The sequence below is a fragment of the Capricornis sumatraensis genome, chromosome 3 (assembly GCF_032405125.1).
Source record: "Capricornis sumatraensis isolate serow.1 chromosome 3, serow.2, whole genome shotgun sequence".
In the NCBI taxonomy this organism is placed as follows: domain Eukaryota; kingdom Metazoa; phylum Chordata; class Mammalia; order Artiodactyla; family Bovidae; genus Capricornis; species Capricornis sumatraensis.
Window position 1 is genome coordinate 133,516,012 of NC_091071.1, and position 23,886 is coordinate 133,539,897.

At 40.0% G+C, this 23,886-nt stretch overlaps 1 protein-coding gene across 1 annotated transcript; it reads right to left on the reverse strand.

The window, feature by feature from the left end:
• Positions 1 to 435: 435 nt before the first annotated feature.
• KCTD18 (potassium channel tetramerization domain containing 18) lies at positions 436 to 23,616 on the reverse strand. The gene is made up of 7 exons (XM_068968889.1): positions 23,560 to 23,616; positions 20,529 to 20,763; positions 18,447 to 18,658; positions 15,987 to 16,180; positions 14,804 to 14,898; positions 6,787 to 6,889; positions 436 to 1,902 (listed from the first exon to the last, which is right to left on the reverse strand). Exons 2-7 carry the CDS (start codon positions 20,686 to 20,688, stop codon positions 1,398 to 1,400), a joined length of 1,269 nt encoding a protein of 422 aa, XP_068824990.1. The 5' UTR covers positions 20,689 to 20,763; positions 23,560 to 23,616; the 3' UTR covers positions 436 to 1,397.
• Positions 23,617 to 23,886: the final 270 nt, after the last annotated feature.

A 23,886-nucleotide genomic window follows, 5' to 3' on the forward strand; every position in this document is an offset into this window, starting at 1 on the left:
TTATATATTCCCCAGGGGACTATCATTCATGAATCTTTAAATATTCACTTTTTCTACCCAAATAAACCATTTATTTTTAAAAGCTGATGGTACTCAGATAGCTATCCAAATTGGTTTAACTATTTCGTACATTAACTATACAAGAAAGCAATTTTGTGAGCAGAAACAGATATAAATGAACAAACTTTCAAACTACTAAAGGGCTCCAGGACTTAAAAATAAGTACAGTTACAGAAAAATATCACTTTTTATGGAAAGGTTTTGCTTTATTTAATAGAAAGCAATGTTTTGAGTATATTTACTTTAGTCTTTTAAACCAATGCAAGTACAATAAGCACTGAGTAAAAAGTATCCTGTTTTATGAACTTATTTTTAACACACTGAAAACATACTGCTCACTTAAGATAGAAATATGTGATCCAACTACAAAATATAACATGTATGTGTAAACACATACAACTGAACTGTGAAAAAATAGAAGATTAATCAAAATACTGTTTTAAAATATTAAATTCAAATTATGTGGAAATTTTATGCATAAAAACCATATTGTATAATCAGAGTAACTTTTTAATAGTCATTTCTGGAAAAAAAATACTAACTTTAGTTAAAAAGTTGAATTTTTTTTTCTTTTTCAAAGTACTTTGAAAACTTCATGATCCAAATGAAAATAAAATACTTTCACCATTCAGTCCAAAAACATGTTATATAATTCTAAACCCAAGAAATCTTCCTGTGATGTATAAAATAAATCTGCTAAGGGAAAAGAGTAAGAAAAGTAAATCTAGGAAAGAAAACTGTTCCATTAAGTGAGAGTCAAAGTGTGATCTCAAATTACTGTTTTTCCCCTCCCCATCATTTCACGTTACCTCTTGAGTCTGAGAGTCACCTGCAGGGAGTTCACCTTGATCTACATTTTCTCTCAAATCTTCCCCATCTGGCACGTAGCACAGGGAAGCACTAAATCACCCTCTCTATTTTACCGGCAGGAAGAGCTAAGCTCAATTTCACTTTTATCTCTCCGCTGAAATGAGTAACATCAAATAAGTGCCTAAAATCTATAATTATTTCAGCAACAAAGTAGGCTTCCTAGGTTTGACTTTGTCCAGCTGTTTTGTTGCCTTAATACCAATTAAGCATTAAAAAAATAAAAAACCTACACGTTAAAAAACCTGAAATTAAAACTGTCCCTAGACAGTTTTAAACGTTGGGAAAATGAGAAGTAAACATAGGGCCAATCACTTACAGTCTCCCTCCTCCATTCCTGCTTCACACTAATCATCCTAAATAGAAACGTTTAAGTGTTCACCTAGACAGTATAGGGAAAGAGAGCTGCTTGTTTGTGTTAACGGGGTTGGAAGCTTGGAGAGGCAAACAGTCCCAAGTCCCCGTTTCCATCACTTGGTCTGGTCCTGTCCATTCTCAGTCCACGTGCCCAGCGGGCTAAGGGCGTCAGGGGACGGTTCTGGGGGACCCGAAGGCCTGGGTGTGGTACAGGCAGGCAGGGAAGACCCAGTGGCGCACAGGGGAGTTCGTTTCAGTTTGATCACTCGGTGCGGAGTAGTCATCTTGTCCGAGAGCAGAACCTTAGCTGGAGGTAGATGCGCAGCCCCGTTCTCAGCAGCCCCAGTCCCCTGTGCAGCCTGGGGATGCCCAGGCAGCCCGGTCCCCACCGGGGTTGGCGCTTTCGACTGGGCAGAGCGCTGCACTGCCCTTCCTCCTGCAGCCAGGTTTGCTGTTGCTCGGGGCCAGGGTTGAGGGGCACTGGCTGGAGACACCCTGATGGAAGCAGAGTTCTTGACCTTAATTTGGGTGCTGGTGGAAGGACCCAAAAATCGGACTGGCTTAGGTCCGGTCTTAGAGTTCACACCTTCTTCTTCCTCTTCATTGACTATTAGTCGCCTGTAAATACAAAAGTGAGTCCTTGTCAGCATTTACAGGTTTAATAGCTAATGAAAACGTCTCCAAAGTTTAACTTCAAGGTGAACAAAAAGGTTTTTGTCAAGAATTTGAGTCAAGAGGTTTAGCCGTATAACCTACCTACTTCATCTCTCATTGCCCACCAAGGTCAATAAATAAATTAGCAAGGTTGCAGAAGATTGTCTCCATTTAAATACACTCTTTTAAACTCATGCATAATGATATTTTAACCAATGATAGGTTAAAATCTGAAGTGTTACACTAGAATTATACACTTGTTCTCACAAAGCCTGATGCAATCCAGAGGGTAACCAGGAGTGTCCCAAGTTGTTTTTCCCAGAAAAGCAGCTACAAGAGATTTATTAAGGGAAAAAATGGGTTTCACAAATAAAACTTGAGAAATGCTAAGTGTGTATTTTATTCTATTGAGGTTTTAAACTCTATGTTAACAAAGATTCTATAGTAAAGACACCTATTTAGCTTTGTTGACTCCATTTACCAATCATTCTGTAATGTAACCTTTGGCACCCAGTAAAATTACCATGCTACAGAACACATTCTGGGAATTGCTAGACTAGTAAAACCCACGGTACAGTTCAATGCTTTTCGAATTCGAGAAGTACTGGACAAACCTTCAAAGATTCCTGAACTGAGTTACCATTCACTGTAAAAAGCCTGAAGTGGGAACACTGGTGGACAGGTGATTGTTTCATCTACTGAACAGAAATCAACACAGAAAATCAACTAAAACGAAAAAACCGAGGAAAATGTTTCAAATGAGAGAACAAGATAAAACCTCACCAAAAGACATTAATGAAACATAGATTAAGTAATTTGGCTGATAAGGAGTTCAATAATGGTCATAAAAATGGTCACCGAACTGGGAGAAGAATGAACGAACACAGTGAAAAACTTCAACAAAGATATGAAAAATATAAGGAAGTCACAGAGCTGAAGAATACTATAACTGAACTGTAAAATATACTACAGGGGTTCAACAGCAGGCCAGATGAAGCAGAAGAAAAAATCACTCAACTCAAAGGCAGGGTGGTGGAATTCACCCAATCAGAGTAGCAGAAAGAAAAAGAGTGAAAAAATTGAAGATAGCTGAAGGGACTTATGGGACAATATCAAATTAACATCCACATCACAGGGCTCCCAGAAGAAGACAGAGAAGGCAATGGCACCCCACTCCAGTACTCTTGCCTGGAAAACCCCATGGATGGAGGAGCCTAGTGGGCTTCTGTCCATGGGGTCGCTGAGAGTTGGACATGACTCAGTGACTTCACTTTCAGTTTTCCCTTTCATGCATTGGAGAAGGAAATGGCAACCCACTCCAGTGTTCTTGCCTGGAGAATCCCAGGGATGGCGGAGCCTGGTGGGCTGCCATCTATGGGGTCGCACAGAGTCAGACATGACTGAAGCAACTTAGCAGCAGCAGCAGCAGAAGAAGAGAGAAAGGAGAAGAAATCTTGCTTGAATAAATAATAGCTGAAAATTACATAGCTGAAGAAGGAAAGAGACATCCAGATCCAGGAAGCCCAAGAGAATTCCAAATAAGGTAAAGCCAAAGAGACCTACACTAAGACACATTATAATTAAAATGTCAAAAGTTAAAGGAGGAAATCTTCAAAGCAGCAGGAGAAAAATAACTTGTTATATACAAAGGAACCCCCATAAGATTATCAAGAGATTTTTTCAGCAGAAATTTTGCAAGCCAAAAGGGAGCGGCATAATATAGTCACAGTAGTAAAAGAAAGAAAAATCCAACCAAGAATACTCTACCCAGCAAAGTTACTATTAAGAATTGAAGGAGAAATAGTTTTCCAAACAAGCAAAAGCTAAAGGAGTTCATCACCACTAAACCAGCCTCTTGAGAAATCTGTATGCAGGTCAGGAAGCAACAGTTAGAACTGGACAAGGAACAACAGACTAGTTCCAAATAGGAAAAGCAGTACGTCAAGGCTATATATTGTCACCCTGCTTATTTAACTTATATACATCATGAGAAACACTGAGCTGGATGAAGCACAAGCTGGAATCAAGATTGCTGGGAGAAATATCAATAACCTCAGATATTCAGATGACACCACCCTTCTGGCAGAAAGTGAAGAACTAAAGAGCTTCTTGATGAAAGTGAAAGAAGACAGTGAAAAAGTTGGCTTAAAGCTCAACATTCAGAAAAATAAGATCAAGGCATCCGATCCCATCACTTCCTGGCAAATAGATGGGAAAATAGTGGAAATAGCAGCTGACTTTGTTTTTTTGGGCTCCAAAATCACTGCAGATGGTGACTGCAGCCATGAAATTAAAAGACGCTTACTCCTTGGAAGGAAAGTTATGACCAACCTAGATAGTATATTGAAAAGCAGAGACTAACAAATGTCTGTCTAGTCAAGGCTACGATTTTTCCAGTAGTCTTGAATGGATGTGAGAGTTGGACTGTGAAGAAAGCTGAGCGCTGAAGAATTGATGCTTTTGAACTGTGGTGTTGGAGAAGATTCCTGAGAGTCCCTTGGACTGCAAGGAGATCCAACCAGTCCATCCTGAAGGAGATCAGTCCTGGGTGTTCACTGGAAGGACTGATGCTGAAGCTGAAACTCCAATACTTTGGCCATCTGATGCAAAGAGCTGACATTTGAAAAGACCCTGATGCTGGGAAAGATTGAGGGCAGGAGGAAAAGGGGATGACAGAGGATGAGATGGTTGGATGGCATCACTGACTCATGGTGATGAGTTTGGGTGGACTCCAGGAGTTGGTGATGGACAGGGAGGCCTAGTGTGCTACAGTCCATGGGGTCTCAAAGAGTCAGACACAACTGAGCGACTGAACTGAACTGAAACCAGCCTTACATGAAAGGTTAAAGGAACTTCTTTAAGCTTAAAAGAAAGGGCACTAATTAGTAACAAGAACACATATGAAAGAATAAATCTTACTGGAAAGGTAAACATGTAGTAAAGGTAGTATATTAATCACTTTAAGCTGATATAAAGGTTAAAAGTCAAAAGTAATAAAAATAACTATGATTAAAATAATCAGTTAAGAAACAGTATAAAAATATGACATCAAAACATAAAACATGGCATGGGATAGTACAAATATTGATACGTACAAATAGTGGTACAATTTGTACCACTAAAGAAAGTTATCAAACCATAAAGGAAGAGAGCAAGATAACAGAGCAACAGAGAGGAACTACAAAAACAGCCAGAAAGCAATTAACAAAATGGAAATAAGTACGTGTGTGCTCAGTCTGACTGAGTTATGTCTGACTCTTTGTGACCCCATGGACCGTAGCCTGCCAGGCTCCTCTGTCCATGGAATTTTCCAGGCAAGAATACTGGAGCAGGTTGCTGATTCCTACTTCAGAGGAATTAAGTACATACATACCTATCAATAATTACTTTAAATGAAAACAGACTGCATTCCCCAATCAAAAGAGATAGGGTGGCTGAATAGATCACACAATAGCACCCATCTATAAGCTGCCCACAAAGTACTCACTCTATATGTAAGGACACACACAGACTAAAAGTGAAGGGATCGGAAAAGATATTCCACAAAAACCAAAAGAAAACAAAAGAAAGCTGGAGTTAGCTGTACTTAACATCAGATTCTTAGAAATGGAATCATAATAGCATACTGATTTGAAAACTGTGAATATATTTGACCTTTAAACTCTACTGAACACAACTGAAATTTTGTAGGTGAAAAATGGTTCTTTGGGACCTCACAAGTGCTGCTAAGTCACCATTATCACCATCTTGACCATGAATCAAAAATAATGCTTAATACAATCCCAGAGGAAAGACAACCAACATAGAGGAGAGCTTCCATAAAGCCCCTTCTGCTTGCTTCGCATTTTTCATGCATCTTCCACTGAAGACTCCAGTCCCGTCTTTCTCCACCTTAGCACTATTGCCATTTGGGGTTCAACAATTCTTTGTTGTGAGGGGCTGCCCTCTGCCTTCTAGGAAGCAAACCTCTAAATGCCAGCAGCATCTCCCACCCTACAGTGTCTCCAAACATTGCCAAATATATCCCCTGGATAACAAAACTGCCTCTGGTTGAGAACCACTGCTCTAGACCCAAATGATATCTGCTCGCTGTAAGTTCAGATGGCAAAAAGAAATAATGATAATAAAATGAGAACCCTTAATAAAAAAGATCTGTTTTAATAATATAGGATTAATACTAAACACTAAGTAAAATTCTCTGCATTCTGTGAAAGATTCAGAGAGTAAAAGAAAGCAGTTTGAAATTTCATAGGACAGAAACAAAGTCTAAAATAGATGATCAAGAAATTAGAACATCAGAAAGCCACGAATAATACCCAGACAATGAAAATGAAATAATTTTAAATGTATGTAAAGCACAGTGAAAGACACAGATGTGCAGTGAATTTAATGCTAATTATTTCATAGAACATAATAAAATACTACTAAATAAAAATGCTATTAGTATTTGTGGTTACAGAAAAGAATTCAGAGTAAATCACAGGAAGTTTCAAATATTAAGTCTAATACATTTTTTTTAACTATTGCCAATAAAGCCTGAGATTTCACTTTAGTGGGGAAAAATACCACAGCATTCCCACTGTGTCCAGTAGTATTTTTAAAATCAGACTCTCCCCCAAATAATAATAATAAACTATATAACTCAGTTTTAAAGAATTACTTCTACTTTTTACATAGTTCTGGTAACTTTGCATTTATCTAGATTTATATTTTGATGGTAAGTCAGAATATTTATCAAGGTGATTAGTAAGCTCAGTGAGGTTCAGAACCATTATTTATTCTCACAATAAAGGCAGTAAAAATAAAGGTGATAGATTAATAATAATAAACCAACAGAGAATGAATAACCTCTTTCGAATTGGAGCCATGTGACTCAGGCTTCCAAGTAAAGGGCGCTCTTCCAGAGTCCAGCATTCTATCAGCTCGTGAGGTACCCGCCAGTAGCTAACACCTGGAAGGTAAAAGACAATTTAGAGAACCGTTGTCCACTGCCAAAGATTCAGCTACATTGTTTTGTATAAAACTGGCCAGGAAAACCTTAAACTTCATGCCTCCTGTTTAACAAAAAATACACACAGGAAAAGGTCCCATGAAGAGCCAGGGCAGCAGGGACACAGCTCATGACCTGGGTCTACGAAGAGCTGCCAGCCCAGCTCTGCCACTGATAATCAGCAGGTCATTATATCAACCTGGGCAACTGAGTGTATGCTGGTTAAGGCCACAGGTTCTGGAGCCAAGACTGCCTGGGTCTGGATCCCATTTCTATCATTCGCTAATCATAACACCTTGGGAAAGTTAACAACTTTTCTATGCCCAAATTTCCTCATCTGTGAAATGATGATGAGAATTCAAACCTTAAATGAGAAAATAAAAGCAAAGTGCCTAGAACAAGGCCTGGCACAGACTTAGCACTCAAGAGATGTTCGGTACCTTTATCATAAGTCACAGTGTTGGTAGTAACGTGCAAAGACTGGACACTGGGGGTTCTAAAACTTGCCCTCTCTACCTCACTAGGTTGCTGTGAGGTATTTATCAATTCAGATAAATTTTGTGAACCACTTGATAAAAGGCAACCACTATATGAACAGGAGGTGTCAATACTTCATAGGCACCTGTTCAAACAAGAATACTCTGAGGGGCTTCCCTGGTGGTCTAGTGGTTAAGAAACACCAGCCAGTGCAGGAAACACAGGTTCAATCCCTGGTCTGGGGAGATCCCACGTGCCACGGAGCAACTAAGCCCGTGATCCACAACTACTAAGCCAGCACCCTAGAGTCCTCACGCCACAACTGCTAAAGCCCACGTGCCTGGAGCCTGTGCTCCGCAACAAGGGAAGACACCACAATGAGAAGCCTGCTCACCGCAACTAGAGAGAGCCCACACGCGGCAATGAGCAGAGCACAGCCAAACATAAATAAATAAGTCTTTTTTAAAAAAAGAAAAAAGAATGAGTTAATATGGTAAGCCAAGATCCCAGTCAAGTTCACTTAATTTTTAAATCTGTGGTTTCTTTTTAAAATTTATTTTATTGACGTATACTTGATTTACAATGCTATGTTAATTTCTGCTGTACAACAGTGATTCGGTTATACATATATATGTATATATTATTTTTCATATTCTTTTCCATTATGTTTATCACAGGATTCAGGACAATAGGACCTTGTTGTTTATTCTATAGGTAACAGTTAGTGTGATACATTTCTGATTGAAAGCTGAAAATGTATTCTTATGAAACTTAAAAACATTATCTAAGTGAAAGAAGCCAGACACAAAAGGTCATATATTGTAGGACTCAATTTATATAAAAATCCAGAATATGCAAATCCATTGAGATAGAAAGCAGACTGGTAGTTGCCAGGGGCTGAGGGGAGAGGAGAATGTAGAGGAACTGCTTAATGGATACTGGGTTTCCATTTAGGGTGAAGGAAATGTTTTGGAACTAAACAGAGGTGCTGGTTACACACACTGTTAGTGTAGCAAATGTCACTGAAATGTGTACTTTAATTCTTATGTGAATTTCACCTCAGTTTTTTTAAAAAGAACCATAAAAATTATACATAGACACATTAGAAAAAGCTTAAAGAATGATGCTGAATAAAAATGGCTTGGCATTAAAAACAAAAGTAATCTTTAAATCCCAAGAAAGAATTTGGCGTTTTCTTTTTAATCATTAAAGGTCCAGTAATAACCAACTTACCAAGGTGAGCCCATAAATTATTATATATATCATGTCCAATACTCAAAGTCTGTGGACCTCATTTTAAGGCAACTTTCTAGAACTGCTTGATCATACTCCCAAACCTACTTAAACACCACAAAAACATCCCTAAATCTCATCCAGTAAGTTTTCACCTCTAAGTCCAGTTTATTGAAATACAACTTACATAAAATAAAATTTACTGTTTTTAAGTACTCTGAGTTTTGACAAGTGTGTACAGTCATGTAACTATGGCCACAATCAAGATATACAACATTTCTATCACCCTCAAAATTTGCCTTGTGTCCTTCTACAGTCAATGCCCTGCCCTCCATTCCTTAGTTTTGCCTTTGCCAGAGGGTCACATAAACGGAATCATACATGACATATGCAGCCTTTTGTGTCTGGCTTCTTTAGCGTGATGCTTTGAAGATTCATCCGTGTTGAGATATGTCTCAATAGTCATTTATTTTTATTTCTGAGTAGAACTCCATTATATGGATATACAGCAAACTATTTTTAAAACTTTATTTTTTTCTATATAATTCATGCTCATTGTATAAAACTTGGAAAATATATAAAAGTACATATAAAAAATAAAAATCACTTCTAATTAAGGGATTAGGAGTCATGGCTCATGACATTTTGATGTATGTCATTCGAGTCTTTTTTCTATTCATGTGATATGCACATAATTGAAAGCATTACATTTAATTTTGTTTCCTACTTTTGACCATTTCTTAATCATAGGCACTCATCAATGTAAAAAGTTATTCAAGGTTAATTCAAATAGCTATATCCCATCTATATCCTGTGGATGTGCTAATATGTATTCAGCCCTGTATTATAGACATTTACATTGTTTTTACTTTTTCCCTATTGTGAATAATGCCTAGTTGAACATCTCTGTTCATAAACCTTTTTCTGCATTTGATTATGTCTATAAGGTAGATTTCTGGAAGTAGAATTACTGAGTCAAAAGATATGAATAATATTGATGCTATTGATATGTACTGATAAATTATTTCCAAAAAAGTAATATTAATTTTACTCCTGCCAAGAATGTGTGAAATCTTTACTAATCTGGTATATAAAAATAGTTCTCATTTAATGCATATTTCATTAATAATGAGTTTGAACCTCTGACACATTTATTTCCTTTTCTGGGAATTTTATGGTCATGAATCTTATATCTTTATTTTTAATAGGGTTGAACTGATTTTCTAGTCAATTTAAATAAACTATTTATTGTAAGGATAATCTTTGCTTAACGTAACACTTTCATGCAAGTTTTTAAATTAGTTTTAAAATTTTATTTATAATGTTTTGTGCTTTAAAGTTAATACATTAAATATTGTATAAGCAAATTTATCTTTCTCTTTATGTTTCATTTTAAGCTTACAATTTCTTTTCCAATTAAGAAATCAGTTATTTGCTTATGTCTTACTACAGTTTATGAAAGTTTCATTTTTCATTCTAAATTTACCTGGTAGTATTTTGATAAATGCTGTGAGGTTAAAGTTATGTTCTTCTCCCAAGCATGTTTCTCAAATAACCTATCCTTTACTGGTATTTAAAGCTTTCTTAAGGTTTCCCTGGTGACTCAGACAGTAAGAATCAGCCTGTAATGCAGGAGACCTGGGTTCAATTTCTAGGTCAGGAAGATACCCTGGAGAAGGGAATGGCAATCCACTCCAGTATTCTTGTCTGGAGAATTCCATGGACAGAGGAGCCTGGAGGGCTGCAGTCCATGGGGTCGCAAAGAGTTGGACACAACTGAGCAGCTAACACTTGCATACTTTTTTCACTTTCATCTTCTTTTTTTCAATAGTTCTTTCTCTCATTTCTGTTTCCTGTATTATGGCTTTCCACAGGCCTCCCAGAACTTTTGTAAGATAACAATAATACTTTATAGCATGCTTTCTAAAAAGTTAAAGTCAGTCACACATACATGCTTTGTTAGAGTCAGAGATCCCAGCTTCCTGAGTCAGTGGAGAAGGAATCCCAGCCAGGCCCTCCCAAAGCTTCCTGGGCAGCCTGGCAGTCCAGGGGCACAAAAGGAGACTGAGAACACCAGGGGGGGTGTTCCTCAACTTAAGCCCAAGTGCCTCAAAGTCAATTAAGTCTCAAATAATAAGCTTAGAGAGAATAGCACTTTGTTCATTACACTTCATCCTATCTGTTTCAGGGGCATGATATGAAAAGAAAAAGGAGGAAAAGTGGGGGTTGGTGGGGGACTAAGGAAAAAAGGATTGGGACCAGCATCCTGCCTGAAAGAGGAACAGCTGATGAAGAGTTTTTAAAAGGCTCTTTCGTTCTCTATTCAATCTTATGTGACTTGCAATGTCGTCTCTACCAGCTTTCAAGATCATTTGAGGACTAAGATGTGTCTTATTTCTCTTTGGATAATTTTAGGACTTATAATAGTGCTTGCACCTAACAGATATCAATACATGTTCAGTTCAGTTCAGTTTAGTCGCTCAGTCATGTCGAACTCTTTGCGACCCCATGAATCACAGCATGCCAGGCCTCCCTGTCCATCACCAACTCCCAGAGTTCACCCAAACTCATGTGAATCGAGTCGGTGATGCCATCCAGCCATCTCATCCTCTGTCGTCCCCTTCTCCTCCTGCCCCCAATCCTTCCCAGCATCAGGGTCTTTTCCAATGAGCCAACTCTTGGCATGAGGTGGCCAAAGTATTGCAGTTTCAACTTCAGCATCAGTCCTTCCAATGAACACCCAGGACTGATTTCCTTTAGGATGGACTGGTTGGATCTCCTTGCAGTCCAAGGGACTCTCAAGAGTCTTCTCCAACACCACAGTTCAAAAGCATCACTTCTTCGGTGCTCAGCTTTCTTCACAGTCCAACTCTCACATCCACACATGACCACTGGGAAAACCATAGCCTTGACTAGACAGACCTTTGTTGGCAAAGGAATATCTCTGCTTTTCAATATACTATCTAGGTTGGTCATAACTTTCCTTCCAAGGAGTAAGCGTCTTTTAATTTCATGGCTGCAGTCACCATCTGCAGTGAGTTTGGAGCCCAAGAAAATAAAGTCTGACACTGTTTCCACTGTTTCCCCATCTATTTCCATGAAGTCATGGGACCAGATGCCATGATCTTAGTTTTCTGAATGTTGAGCTTTAAATCAACTTTTTCGCTCTTCTCTTTCATCAAGAGGCTTTTGAGTTCCTCTTCACTTTCTGCCATAAGGGTGGTGTCATCTGCATATCTGAGGTTATTGAGATTTCTCCCGGCAATCTTGATTCCAGCTTGTGCTTCTTCCAGCCCGGCGTTTCTCATGATGTACTCTGCATAGAAGTTAAATAAGCAGGGTGACAATATACAGCATTGACGTACTCCTTTTCCTATTTGGAACCAGTCTGTTGTTCCATGTCCAGTTCTAACTGTTGCTTCCTGACCTGCATACAGATTTCTCAAGAGGGAGGTCAGGTGGTCTGGTATTCCCATCTCTTGAAGAATTTTCCACAGTTTGTTGTGATCCACACAGTCAAAGGCTTTGGCATAGTCAATAAAGCAGAAATAGATGTTTTTCTGGAACTCTCTTGCTTTTTCCATGATCCAGTGGATGTTGGCAATTTGATCTCTGGTTCCTCTGCCTTTTCTAAAACCAGCTTGAACATAAGGGAGTTCACGGTTCACGTACTGCTGGAGCCTGGCTTGGAGAATTTTGAGCATTACTTTACTAGCATGTGAGATGAGTGCAATTGTGTGGTAGTTTGAGCATTCTTTGGCATTGCCTTTCCTTGGGATTGGCATGAAAACTGACCTTTTCCAGTACTGTGGCCACTGCTGAGTTTTCCAAATTTGCTGGCATATTGAGTGCAGCACTTTCACAGCATCATCTTTCAGGATTTGAAATAGCTCAACTGGAATGCCATCACCTCCACTAGCTTTGTTCGTAGTGATCTTTTCTAAGGCCCACTTGACTTCACATTCCAGGATGTCTGGCTCTAGGTGAGTGATCACACCATCGTGATTATCCAGGTCCTGAAGCTCTTTTTTGTACAGTTCTTCTGTGTATTCTTGCCACCTCTTCTTAATATCTTCTGCTTCTGTTAGGTCCAGACCATTTCTGTCCTTTATCGAGCCCATCTTTGCATGAAATGTTCCCTTGGTATCTCTCATTATCTTGAAGAGATCTCTAGTCTTTCCCATTTTGTTGTTTTCCTCTATTTCTTTGCACTGATCACTGAGGAAGGCTTTCTTATCTCTCCTTGCTATGCTTTAGAACTCTGCATTCAGATGGGTATATCTTTCCTTTTCTCCTTTGCTTTTCGCTTCTCTTCTTTTCACAGCTATTTGTAAGGGCTCCCCAGCAGCCATTTTGCTTTTTTGCATTTCTTTTCCATGGGGATGGTCTTGATCCCTATCTCTAGTACAATGTCATGAACCTCTGTCCATAGTTCATCAGGCACTCTGTCTATCAGATCTAGTCCCTTCAATCTATTTCTCACTTCCACTGTATAATCATAAGGGATTTGATTTAGGTCATACCTGAATGGTCTAGTGGTTTTCCCTTCTTTCTTCAAGTTAAGTCTGAATTTGGCAATAAGGAGTTCATGATCTGAGCCACAGTCAGCTCCTGGTCTTGTTTTTGCTGACTGTACAGAGCTTCTCCATCTTTGGCTGCAAAGAATGTAATCAATCTGATTTCAGTGTTGACCATCTGGTGATGTTCATGTGTAGAGTCTTCTCTTGTGTTGTTGGAAGAGGGTGTTTGCTATGACCAGTGTGTTCTCTTGGCAAAACTCTATTAGCCTTTGCCCTGCTTCATTCCGTACTCCAAGGCCAAATTTGCCTGTTACTCCAGGTGTTTCTTGACCTCCTACTTTTGCATTCCAGTCCCCTGTAATGAAAAGGACATCTTTTTTGGGTGTCAGTTCTAAAAGGTCTTGTAGGTCTTCATAGAACCGTTCAACTTAAGCTTCTTCAGCGGTACTGGTTGGGGCATAGGCTTGGATTACCATGATATTGAATGGTTTGCTTTGGAAACAAACAGAGATTATTCCGTCATTTTTGAGATTGCGTCCAAGTACTGCATTTCAGACTCTTTTGTTGACCATTATGGCTACTCCATTTCTTCTAAGGGATTCCTGCCTGCAGCAGTAGATATAATGGTCGTCTGAGTTAAATTCACCCATTCCAGTCCATGTTAGTTCGCTGATTCCTAGAATGTCGACGTTCACTCTTGCCATCTCCTGTTTGACCACTTCCAATTTGCCTTGATTCATGGACCTAACATTCCAGGTTCCTATGCAGTATTGCTCTTTACAGCATTGGACCTTGCTTCTATCGCCAGACACATCCACAACTGGGTGTTGTTTTTGCTTTGGCTCCATCCCTTCATTCTTTCTGGAGTTATTTCTCCACTGATCTCCAGTAGCACACTGGGCACCTACCAACCCGGGGAGTTCCTCTTTCAGTATCCTATCATTTTGCCTTTTCATACTGTTCACGGGGTTCTCAAGGCAAGAATACTGAAGTGTTAATACATGTTAAGTAAGAAAAAAATATTTAAGCATAGAACAGTTAACTCTCTGCCATCTATAACAAGTGGTATGCCTCTCTGAGACTTCTTTTCCTCATCAATAAATGGTAAACAGCACAAAGTTTTAGGACTAACAGATACTAAGTGTAAACTACGTATCAAGTAGGAGTATTATTATCAACCCACATTAGCAGCTTGGTAAAAATGGTCAAATTTCAAAGTGTGCATTTAAAGAATATTTTATTTTCTAAGGGCTCTTTAGCTATCTTTCCAGCATTATTTTCATTTTCTCTCTCTCTCTCTCTCCTTTTGATTATACATTTTATGCTTAATGTAGATGTATACTTCCTGGGACAATGCTAGGTACCCAAAAGGTGTTACAGGAACTCTTTTTAAATTGAATTAAATAAGCATAACTAACAAAAGAATATTTTAGGTTATTGAACTGTAAATTATTAATAATATCCAGCAATGCATGAGTTTTAAAATTTTTTAAGTAAACTGCCTCAGTGTTACTATGAGGTGACAAATACCTGGACCCACACCAAAAATTACATTCTCTAAAACAGCAATGCAGTATGTGACCTTGCTTTGTCTTATTAAGGAAAAGTCTACTTTCTGCCTTGAAACAGAAAAATTGTACTGTACCTTTTCCTTCCCAGGCATCAAAGGCATCCATCATTTTCTTCAATTCTGCTACTGAATAATAGCTCCAAATGTACTGAACATTATTTCCCGCCTCCCTAGAAATATTGCAAAAGGTGATGAAAATATACTACCTAAGTATGAATGTATGTACATGTACACAGCAAATAAGATACTTAATAAGTGCTTGTTAATTAAGGAAAAAAATATGTCGGTACTGAGTAGTTGTTCTTCTGTGATCCTTAAGCATATATATACACGACATGCTATATTATTATAATATACTAAACTTACATACTAATCTACATTTTATCTTTTTACTGTGGCAAAGTATTTGTTAACTCCACAATATAAACTGTGTAGACAAACTAATAAATCTTTAAATAAGTTTTCTAAAAAATCACCTAACTCCAGCAAAGTCAGAAAAGGTGCAACTTTGACTAAAACTTTTCTAACACTATGCCATGTACTTATACACAAACATCTCTGTCTGTAAAGAATTCAGAAAATGATGATATATTAATTGTCTAAAAAGCAAGCTCATGTGGTCATGCATTAGTCACTAATACGTGACCCAGTCCAATCTCCCAGAGAATTTAAAAAAAATTGCTAGGTGAACTAACCAGCATAAATAAGATTGCAAGGAAAACATTAACAGAATAACCCTTAAGAATTTAACATGCTCAAGGTATAGAATTTTCAAGTTGGGATGAGACTGGATGAAAAGCCTTTCAGTTCAGTTCAGTCACTCAGTCATGTATGACTCTTGGCATTTCTTAAACCAGGACACCAAGACACAGGCCAGTCCTGGGTCACTCAGCAGGCCTGCTGACTTCTAGGTCAGGCTTCTGCTCATGAACTGTAGTCCAGGGGAGACACCCAGGCATATGGCTTTTCTCTTCTTTCTTTTCTCTCTGTATAAGGCCTTTCAGGGGATTCTGGTGACTATTCCCAGCTGAGAACCTCTGTAAGACCAGGTGGATAACCTATTACTTCTACAGATAACAAATGGCCAGAATTGCAATCTCTTCATGAAGCAGGCTTATCTCAAAAGCTATGAAACTCACTCTATCTGTTGAGAAGTATTGATGATCTTTCCTAGTCAACCACATATTAAACTCAATAACACCTCTTAGAAGAGACCAAGATTTATTTTGTTCCTTTTCATATTTAAATATGGACATACCTTTTAAAAATGCTTTTACTGTGAATTCTTCCTCCCAGCTGCTTATCAATAGCATCTGTTCCATCAGTTTTTGTGGAATATACACCAATAATTCTACTCTCACAGCTTGCACCAGATGTGTTAAGATAGTGGAGAACCCAAACTGTTGGTTTATTGCATACTAAACCATACGAATCACAGAAGTCTGTTAAAGCCTGAAGCAAAAAATATATATACCTATAAAGTTTGAATTTAACTCTGGAGCAAAGTAAAAATGAATTTGTTCTATTACTTTCCTGTAAAGCTATCATTTCACTTGGTTGTGAGGGAAATAAAAAGACTAAACATATAATCTACTTTTTATGCCTTTAAAAAACAAAACATTTGTTGAATTTGGGGTGTTGTAGAGGGGGCTTGGGCATTTCACTATCCCAAAATCCAACACCTTTTCATCTAGAGAATCCTTTTCCACTAGGAAATTATGCCTCATTTCCTCCTCCTCTAGACTCACTATCACCATCATTTTAAAATCTTCATATGATCACTAAAAGTTAGAATTCTCTCTTTTCCCCCAAATTTTCCATTTGTCTCAATTTTCCTTTTACCTTCTATTCACTAACCCCATGGTGGATGCTTATTCTGAACTCAAAATCCAACCATGGATGAACCAGATTAACTTGTCTTTCACACTGAAGGATATGAATATATGAAACTAAATGCCTACTATCTGAACTCATTTGGCATTTATCCACCTATTCAGTCAGTCACTTGAATACTAAGTGATGTGTGAATACTATGTGTGTAAGGTCCTGGAGACAGGGTCCCAGCCCTCCTCAATTTATAGCTGATGGAGCAGACAGACATTAAATAAGTCGTCAGCACACAGTGAAATAAGTGCTACCTCAGCCTACGAGGTGCTGAGGGGCACAGAGCATGAGGACTTCACCCGGTGGGGTGGCTCAGGCCTTCCCTGGGAGAAATGGCGTTACTGCTGTGGCCAATAATGTTTCGTTGGTTTTGTATCCCAAGTGCCTAGAAAAGGGTCTGACACAAAGGAGATGCTTACTATTTACTGACTCAGAGAAGGAAAAGAGGACCCTAAGGTGTGTTGCATTTAATATTGCTATCTAATTCCTGAATTGGCTTTTATCTTCACTTGCACATCAGTGAAAATCATCAACTACATTATAAACTGTTCAAGGGCAAAAACTGAATGTCCCACACAGTCCCCAGAACAGTGTCTTATGTGAAATAAATATGAGTTGGCTGACAGAATGAACGTATGCATGCTCTGTCCTTTGTGCATACAAATCAGAAATGAAAGACTATAAAGGTGAATGTTAATCCACCCCAACTAACCCTAATTAGGTTTTTTTTTTAGCCCCACTCTGCAGATGCAACAAACAGTACCAAGAGACTGTTTAACAACTCAGTTTATAAATAACTCCAGTACCAGAATCTATACAACCATGCAAATTCCCAAAGGGAATCTGGAACCAAATCAACTTTCTCTTCATGCTGCATTCCTAATAACTATACCACCAACTTGCTCTCCTAAACACTGACGTCTAAGTCAAAAGAATTCAGACCAATTCAGATCAGTTTTCACTATGCACAATTCTTTAGGAAAAATATTTTTCTTAGATGCCCCAAAGTGCTAAGTAATAACAAATATGATACTTATTAGTGAGAAAAAAACAGATGAAGCTGTTCATATCATGTAAACACCTTTAAAATGTGATTTAAAATAGAAGCAGTTTAAAAAAAAAGATTTACTGATCTCAAGGTGAACTAATCAAACATATTTCAACTTAATAATCAACTGCTACACTCAATCAGGTGAAAGATTTTATACAATCTTTTATTTCTCATCACCATCCTTTTAAAATTATGCTTCCCTGGTTGCTCAGATGGTAAAGAATCTGCCTGCAATGCTGGAGACATGAGTTCAATCCTGGGGTCAGGAAGATCCCCTGGAGGAGGAAATGGCAATCCACTCCAGGATTCTTGCCTGGAGAATTCTATGGAAAGAGGAGCTTGGTGGGCTACAGTCCATGAGGTCACAAAGTTAGACATGATTAAGCAACTAACACATTTATCCTTTCAAAATATCATTTTGGGAAAGAAATTATTACCACTATATCTTTACATACTACAGTGCTGCTCTTAATTTAAGGAGAACTTCAAGAGTATAAGAGTTCTTATACTCTTATCAAAAAGTGGTAAATTTTCAACAAGGAATAAAAACTCCAGAAACCTGTAAGTGGCTTTGTAATATACTTTCTTAGAATAGAATTTTGGCCTAAAAATGAATATTGGTAATTAAGAAACACAACTTCAAAAATTGTAAGATGTAAAACTGTCTTATTTTGGCTTATGTTACAACACAGGCTATGCAAAATAACATACACTGCTTTGTGAATAATAAATGAATATTATATATTCATATATGTATTTTAAAGCTTAAGAAAATGCCAAGACCTTTTTAAGTTCTATATTTGACCTTAAAGAATATGTCTCCATTTCATTGGCCAAGTGGTCAGACAGGCTGTATGGATACGGGATGCCAAAGTAATCAGCTTCTTCCTGCAGAGCAACCCGAGTTTGCTCCTCTGTGGGAATGTGAACTTCTCCATGAAGATAATCCAAAAGGTATTTAAATAGATGTCCATCACGGTCAATAACACAAGCTCCTAGAAAACATTCAGTTCAAAAATTATTGCATAGATACAAATAACCATGATAAAGTTTCAACATGTCAAACTAAAATTAGACTGCAGACCTCTACCAGTAGAAATGTTTCTTTCTCATAAGGAAGTTAATATCATGTGTTCAAGTAGATTTAGTCAAATTTAGGGATCCTCTGTATTCACACCTACTATATAGGAAAATGTATTCTGCGCTCCATCAGGAATTTGGGATACAATGACCACATTCCCACTGCTGGCCACCACAAAGACCATGGAAGCCTCAAACTGCTGGTAGAATTTTAAGTTCTAGAATTCTAAGTTCTCCTGGCTGGGCCAGGAGAGGTGTATGGAGTTCTTCCCTAATGAGGGTATGTGAGTGCGCATTACTACGTCTGGCATTCATATGTCAGTGATCGTACAAATCAACTTGTAGTGTCACTGACATATAAACCCATGGTTCCAAGACCTGGACACATCATATGTTTGGACTTACTAGGCTTGTCCTTTTGTACTAAACTTTAAAAGAGAAATGCTATGCGGGTACTACTTTATGAAAAAGGGCTTTTCTTAAGACAATTCAGCAGAATTTTTTTTTTTTTAATACTTCTGTATGGACAGAGGAGCCTGACAGGCTACAGTCCATGAGGTCATAGTCGGATACAACTTAGTGACTAAACCACCACCATGAGGTTATTCAATAATTCCTTTTCTCCCTTGATTAGTTTGGAATAAAAGGATTAAGAAGGTATAAACTTTGCGGCAGAGGAAACGCTCACTTCCCGCTGACCACTTTTTCACCACAGCCTTTCTGTCCAGATGGACATCAAGTCCTGGGCACCACACATCAGTGAGTTTTCCATTCTTTCAACTGCCATTCATCTGGCAAACAAGACCCAGGGATACTAACAGCCCTTCAGGCTCAGAACTCCTCAGTCTGACGCAGAAGCAAGGGTGGGTGCTCTGAGCCCCAGAATCCCTAGGATATACAAAAAGCCCTACTTGCATTGCTGAAGTTTTTTTTACAGCCAGCAGTAGGTTCAGTGTACCCCAAAACACTTGAAGCAAAGAGCAGCACTAGGACCCTAATCCTTGCGTTTTACAGTTTCTTCTGAAACACCAATTTGCAGTCCTCTCCCATGGGTGACTGATAGTATCACTGCACTGACATTTTCTATGACATACATGTCAGCCCACACAAGGCTCTGCAGCTGGACTAGGAGTGAATTAACACTAATTCTACACTGGCAGTGCCTGCCCTTAGCTATGAAGCCAGCTGCTTTCTCCAAGAAACACAATTTTTAACTTGAAGAACACATACAGAAGCACATAATATATTTTAATCAAGCTCAATACAAAGACCCACTGAGTTGCATAAATGTAACACCTTTCCAAATATAATTAATCCCCCAAATCAGATCCATGGTTGGACTGGTATATGGGCTTCCCTGATGGCTCAGATGGTAAAGAATCTGCCTGCAATGCAGGAGACCCTGAGTTCAATCCCTGGATTTAGAAGATCCCCTGAAGAGGGGAATGGATACCCACTCCAATACTCTTGCCTAGGAAATCTCATGGACAGGGGAGCCTGGCGGGCTACAGTCCATCGGGTTGCAAAGAGTTGGACAGTTTCACTTTTTTACCTTTATATACATTCACTTTTTTGTCAACTTTTAGCAACAGCATCACATATTCTAGAAACTGGTATTTAATTTCTCCAGGTACTTAATGAAACTCCATACAGTCTTAATGATCTTAGTAATCAGCATACTGAGCTAATACATCCTGTCGTAATTAGAAAAATTAAAGGGAATTTAAACTAGACTTCTATTTTAATGAATATTCATGATCATGCTTATAGACTTGAGGTATTTACCCGATTCATCTGTTTTTAAGGGGAAACGACCACTGAACATGGATGCCAGCATTGAATCCTTAAAGCGGCACAAGGACTCCCGCCTGGCTGTATAAATACAGCCACCCACGTTCAGTCGAAGAATATCTAACATCTCTTCTTCTGCCTTGTGACCTTCCATTGCTCTCTCCAACAGCCAAAGTTTTGCCTTGAAATACTTTCAGAAACTGCAAAACAATGTGGTCTCAGTCCCCCTCTGTAAAAACAAAGGACAATCACCATTGACATTTCCAATAATACATGAAATAGAATTAAAAAGTATACAGTTAAATGTGATTTTAAACAAATTCCTCAGCACTGGCCATACTGAATTGAAGGATTTTATATAACTGAAAAGAAGTCTCAGATATTCTGAGAAGCTGGAAAACTGTCCCCAAGTATGTAAATGATACTAAACTATTATAACCAAATCGAGGTGTTGAGATGACTGCTTAAAGAATTAAACGAGATACCTAATGCATTGTCTGTTACATTTAGAGCATAGGTGAGGTGTGCTTATGATCTCCTGTACTCACACATCTTTTTAAACTATAAGTCGTCTTAGGGAGCAATGTAGACTTGCATAGGTTATGAGCATAACCATGGAATCAGGCTACTAGACGCTACTACTTACTATCCTGGGACCTTAGGCAAACATCAGTCCTCCTTTGCCTGTTTCCCCATGTCTAAACTGGAGGTAAGGATGATGCTTCCCTTAAAGGACTATCACAGGAATGACTGACAAAAAATTCTAAAAGTATGTAGAACAGTCTCTGGCTCCAAGTAAGTACTCAATAAATGATAAATAGCATCTATAATGATATAAAAATTTACCAGAAGGTATTTACTGAAAGACGTTATATTGGCTCCAGAGATTTAAGGAAACCTAAGAGCAGACATTACTAACAATGGTAATGATAATGCTTAAATTAAGCAAATATAATTTGTCAGCTAAGGTTAGAATTCCACGCATACCAACACACAAACTGGTCTAGAGGAACAAAATGGTATCTGTAAATCATCTGGCTTCTTCCCTCCAAAATAGCTGAAGCTGTGGGGACATTTTATAGATTTTATTTCCTAATCCATTCTGGAGATAGGTGAACCACAGGTGACCGCAGTGTTTTATGGAATCTAAAACAATACCATGATGAAAAAGGCACTCCCAATGTATCTGGACCTTTCATAGCAAGTGTAAAATGGCTGCCAAGAGGCTCAACTACACCCACGGCATCCATGGCCATTCACCCATGCCATCACCTATGATCTTTTCCTAGATGCTCCAATTTAGCCAACTTCCAATGAAATAAGAGAAGGAGACCATTAGAGTCTGAGGAATACCATGTGTGTGAAACATAATCAGCAGACAGAAACTATTATGGGCCAACAGTCCAGCCTTCAAAATCCATTTTTCAATGTGACTTCTACACTGCCTATAAGTCCAAGCAGCAGCCCAGCAACAAACCATGTGAAAGAACCACTTCTGAGGCCTGGGGTGGAACTGGTTCACGCTGTCCCTGTTAGCAGCTCCCTGGAATCCTCTCTATTCTTCAAATCTGCAGGCAAACCTCATTGGTTACATGAACTTCCCAAGCAACCCCAGTCAGAATCTTTGTTGTCCAGATATACTCTGTACCCCTCTCCACATACTATTCCACTTGACTAAATCTCTGGCTTGGGGGACTATAAACTGCATCACCTCTATTGTTGTTCTTCAGTTGCTAAGTTGTGTCCTACTCTGAGACCTCACTGACTGCAGGCAGCATGCCAGGTTTCCCTATCTTTCACTAATTCCCGGAGTTTGTTCAAGCTCATGTCCATGGAGTAGGTGATGACATCCAACCCTTAGCGTCACCCTTAACAATTTCCATTTACTGAGTGCTTTGTGCCAGCCACTGTAGGAGTCATTGGGCTGATTTTACCTAATTCACAGAAAAGTCCTACTGGGTAGGCGTTCCTGTCCCTACTGACAGGTAAGGACATTGCTGCTGCTGCTAAGTCACTTGTCGTGTCCGACTCTGTGCGACCACATAGACAGCAGCCCACAAGGCTCCCCCGTCCCTGGGATTCGCCAGGCAAGAACACTGGAGTGGGTCGCCATTTCCTTCTCCAGTGCGTGAAAGTGAAGTCGCTCAGTCCTGTCGGTCTCTCCGCGACCCCGTGCACTGTAGCGTACCAGGCTCCTCCGCCCAGGGGAGTTTCCAGGCAAGAGTACTGGAGTGGGTTGCCATTGCCTTCTCCAGGTGAGGACACTGGAGAAAGATATAAGAATGCGCACCCTGCTATAAATGGTGAAGTCTGCCCCAATCCAGGACAGCTGGACTAACTCCAAGTTCTTCCAGCCGCACGCCACACGGCCTCCTTCAGCACTCTCACTAAGGCTCCTGACCCGGGCACGTCACTCACTAAATATCTGTCCATCTGAAGACTCCTGCTGATGGCAACAGTAACACAGCAGCACCCTGAGTGCAAGGATTCAAGAGAACCCCTAAGACAGAGGACTACCACTTCCAGGCCAGTCATAGGGCCCCATCCTCAAATGGACCCACTTGGGCTCCCTGCTGGGTCGGAGGGAGTCGGAAGTGCCCAGTCCTCTAAGAAAGCATTCCCAGAGTGCAGTCCTGTGACCACCTGCATCAAAACCATCAGGGAGGCTTGCTGAAAATGCAGATTCCCCGACCACGATAGAGACTCCGGTTCAGAAAGTATGAGGTGGGTCAGGAGTTCGCCAGCGGACCCTACTTTGAGAAACGCTGCTCAAGGGCCTCGAGCTCCTCCCATGACGCTAGACGAAAGGGGAGGGGCTGGGACACCACAAAGCCGCGCCGGGGTCTCCCCGCACTCCGGGGATCCCGAATCTGCCGGAAGCCGAGTCTGCAGCCCGGGGAGACCGTGTTATCAGCGCGGCCCGGGCCCTTCATCAGGGCGCCGCGCCGCCTCCCGGGCCTGAGGCCCACCCAAAGCCCCGCTCCTCCGGATGGGAGAGGCAGGGTAGGCGGCATCCCCGACTGACCTGCGGCCCGCCTGGCCGTGGGCGCCGCCGCCGCCGGACGCCGCCTGGCCCGACGCGGAAGTGAGCGCCTCCTCTGCTGCTCGGCAACTCCTGTAGAAGCGCGAGCCCAGCGGCGCCCCCGTGCGTCCCGGCAGAGCCTGGGAAAGGAGGCCCCGCCCGGGATACGCCTCGGACGCGCCCCTCCAGCGCCCCGCCCCTCAGCCGCCGCAGAGGAGGCTGCGGAGGGGATGGTGGGAGGTCACCTAGTCTCCCTATCCTGCCGGGAAAAGAAAGGTCACTGGACGGAGACGCAGGCTGGATGCCCGAGGAACGATCTTGACCATTCAG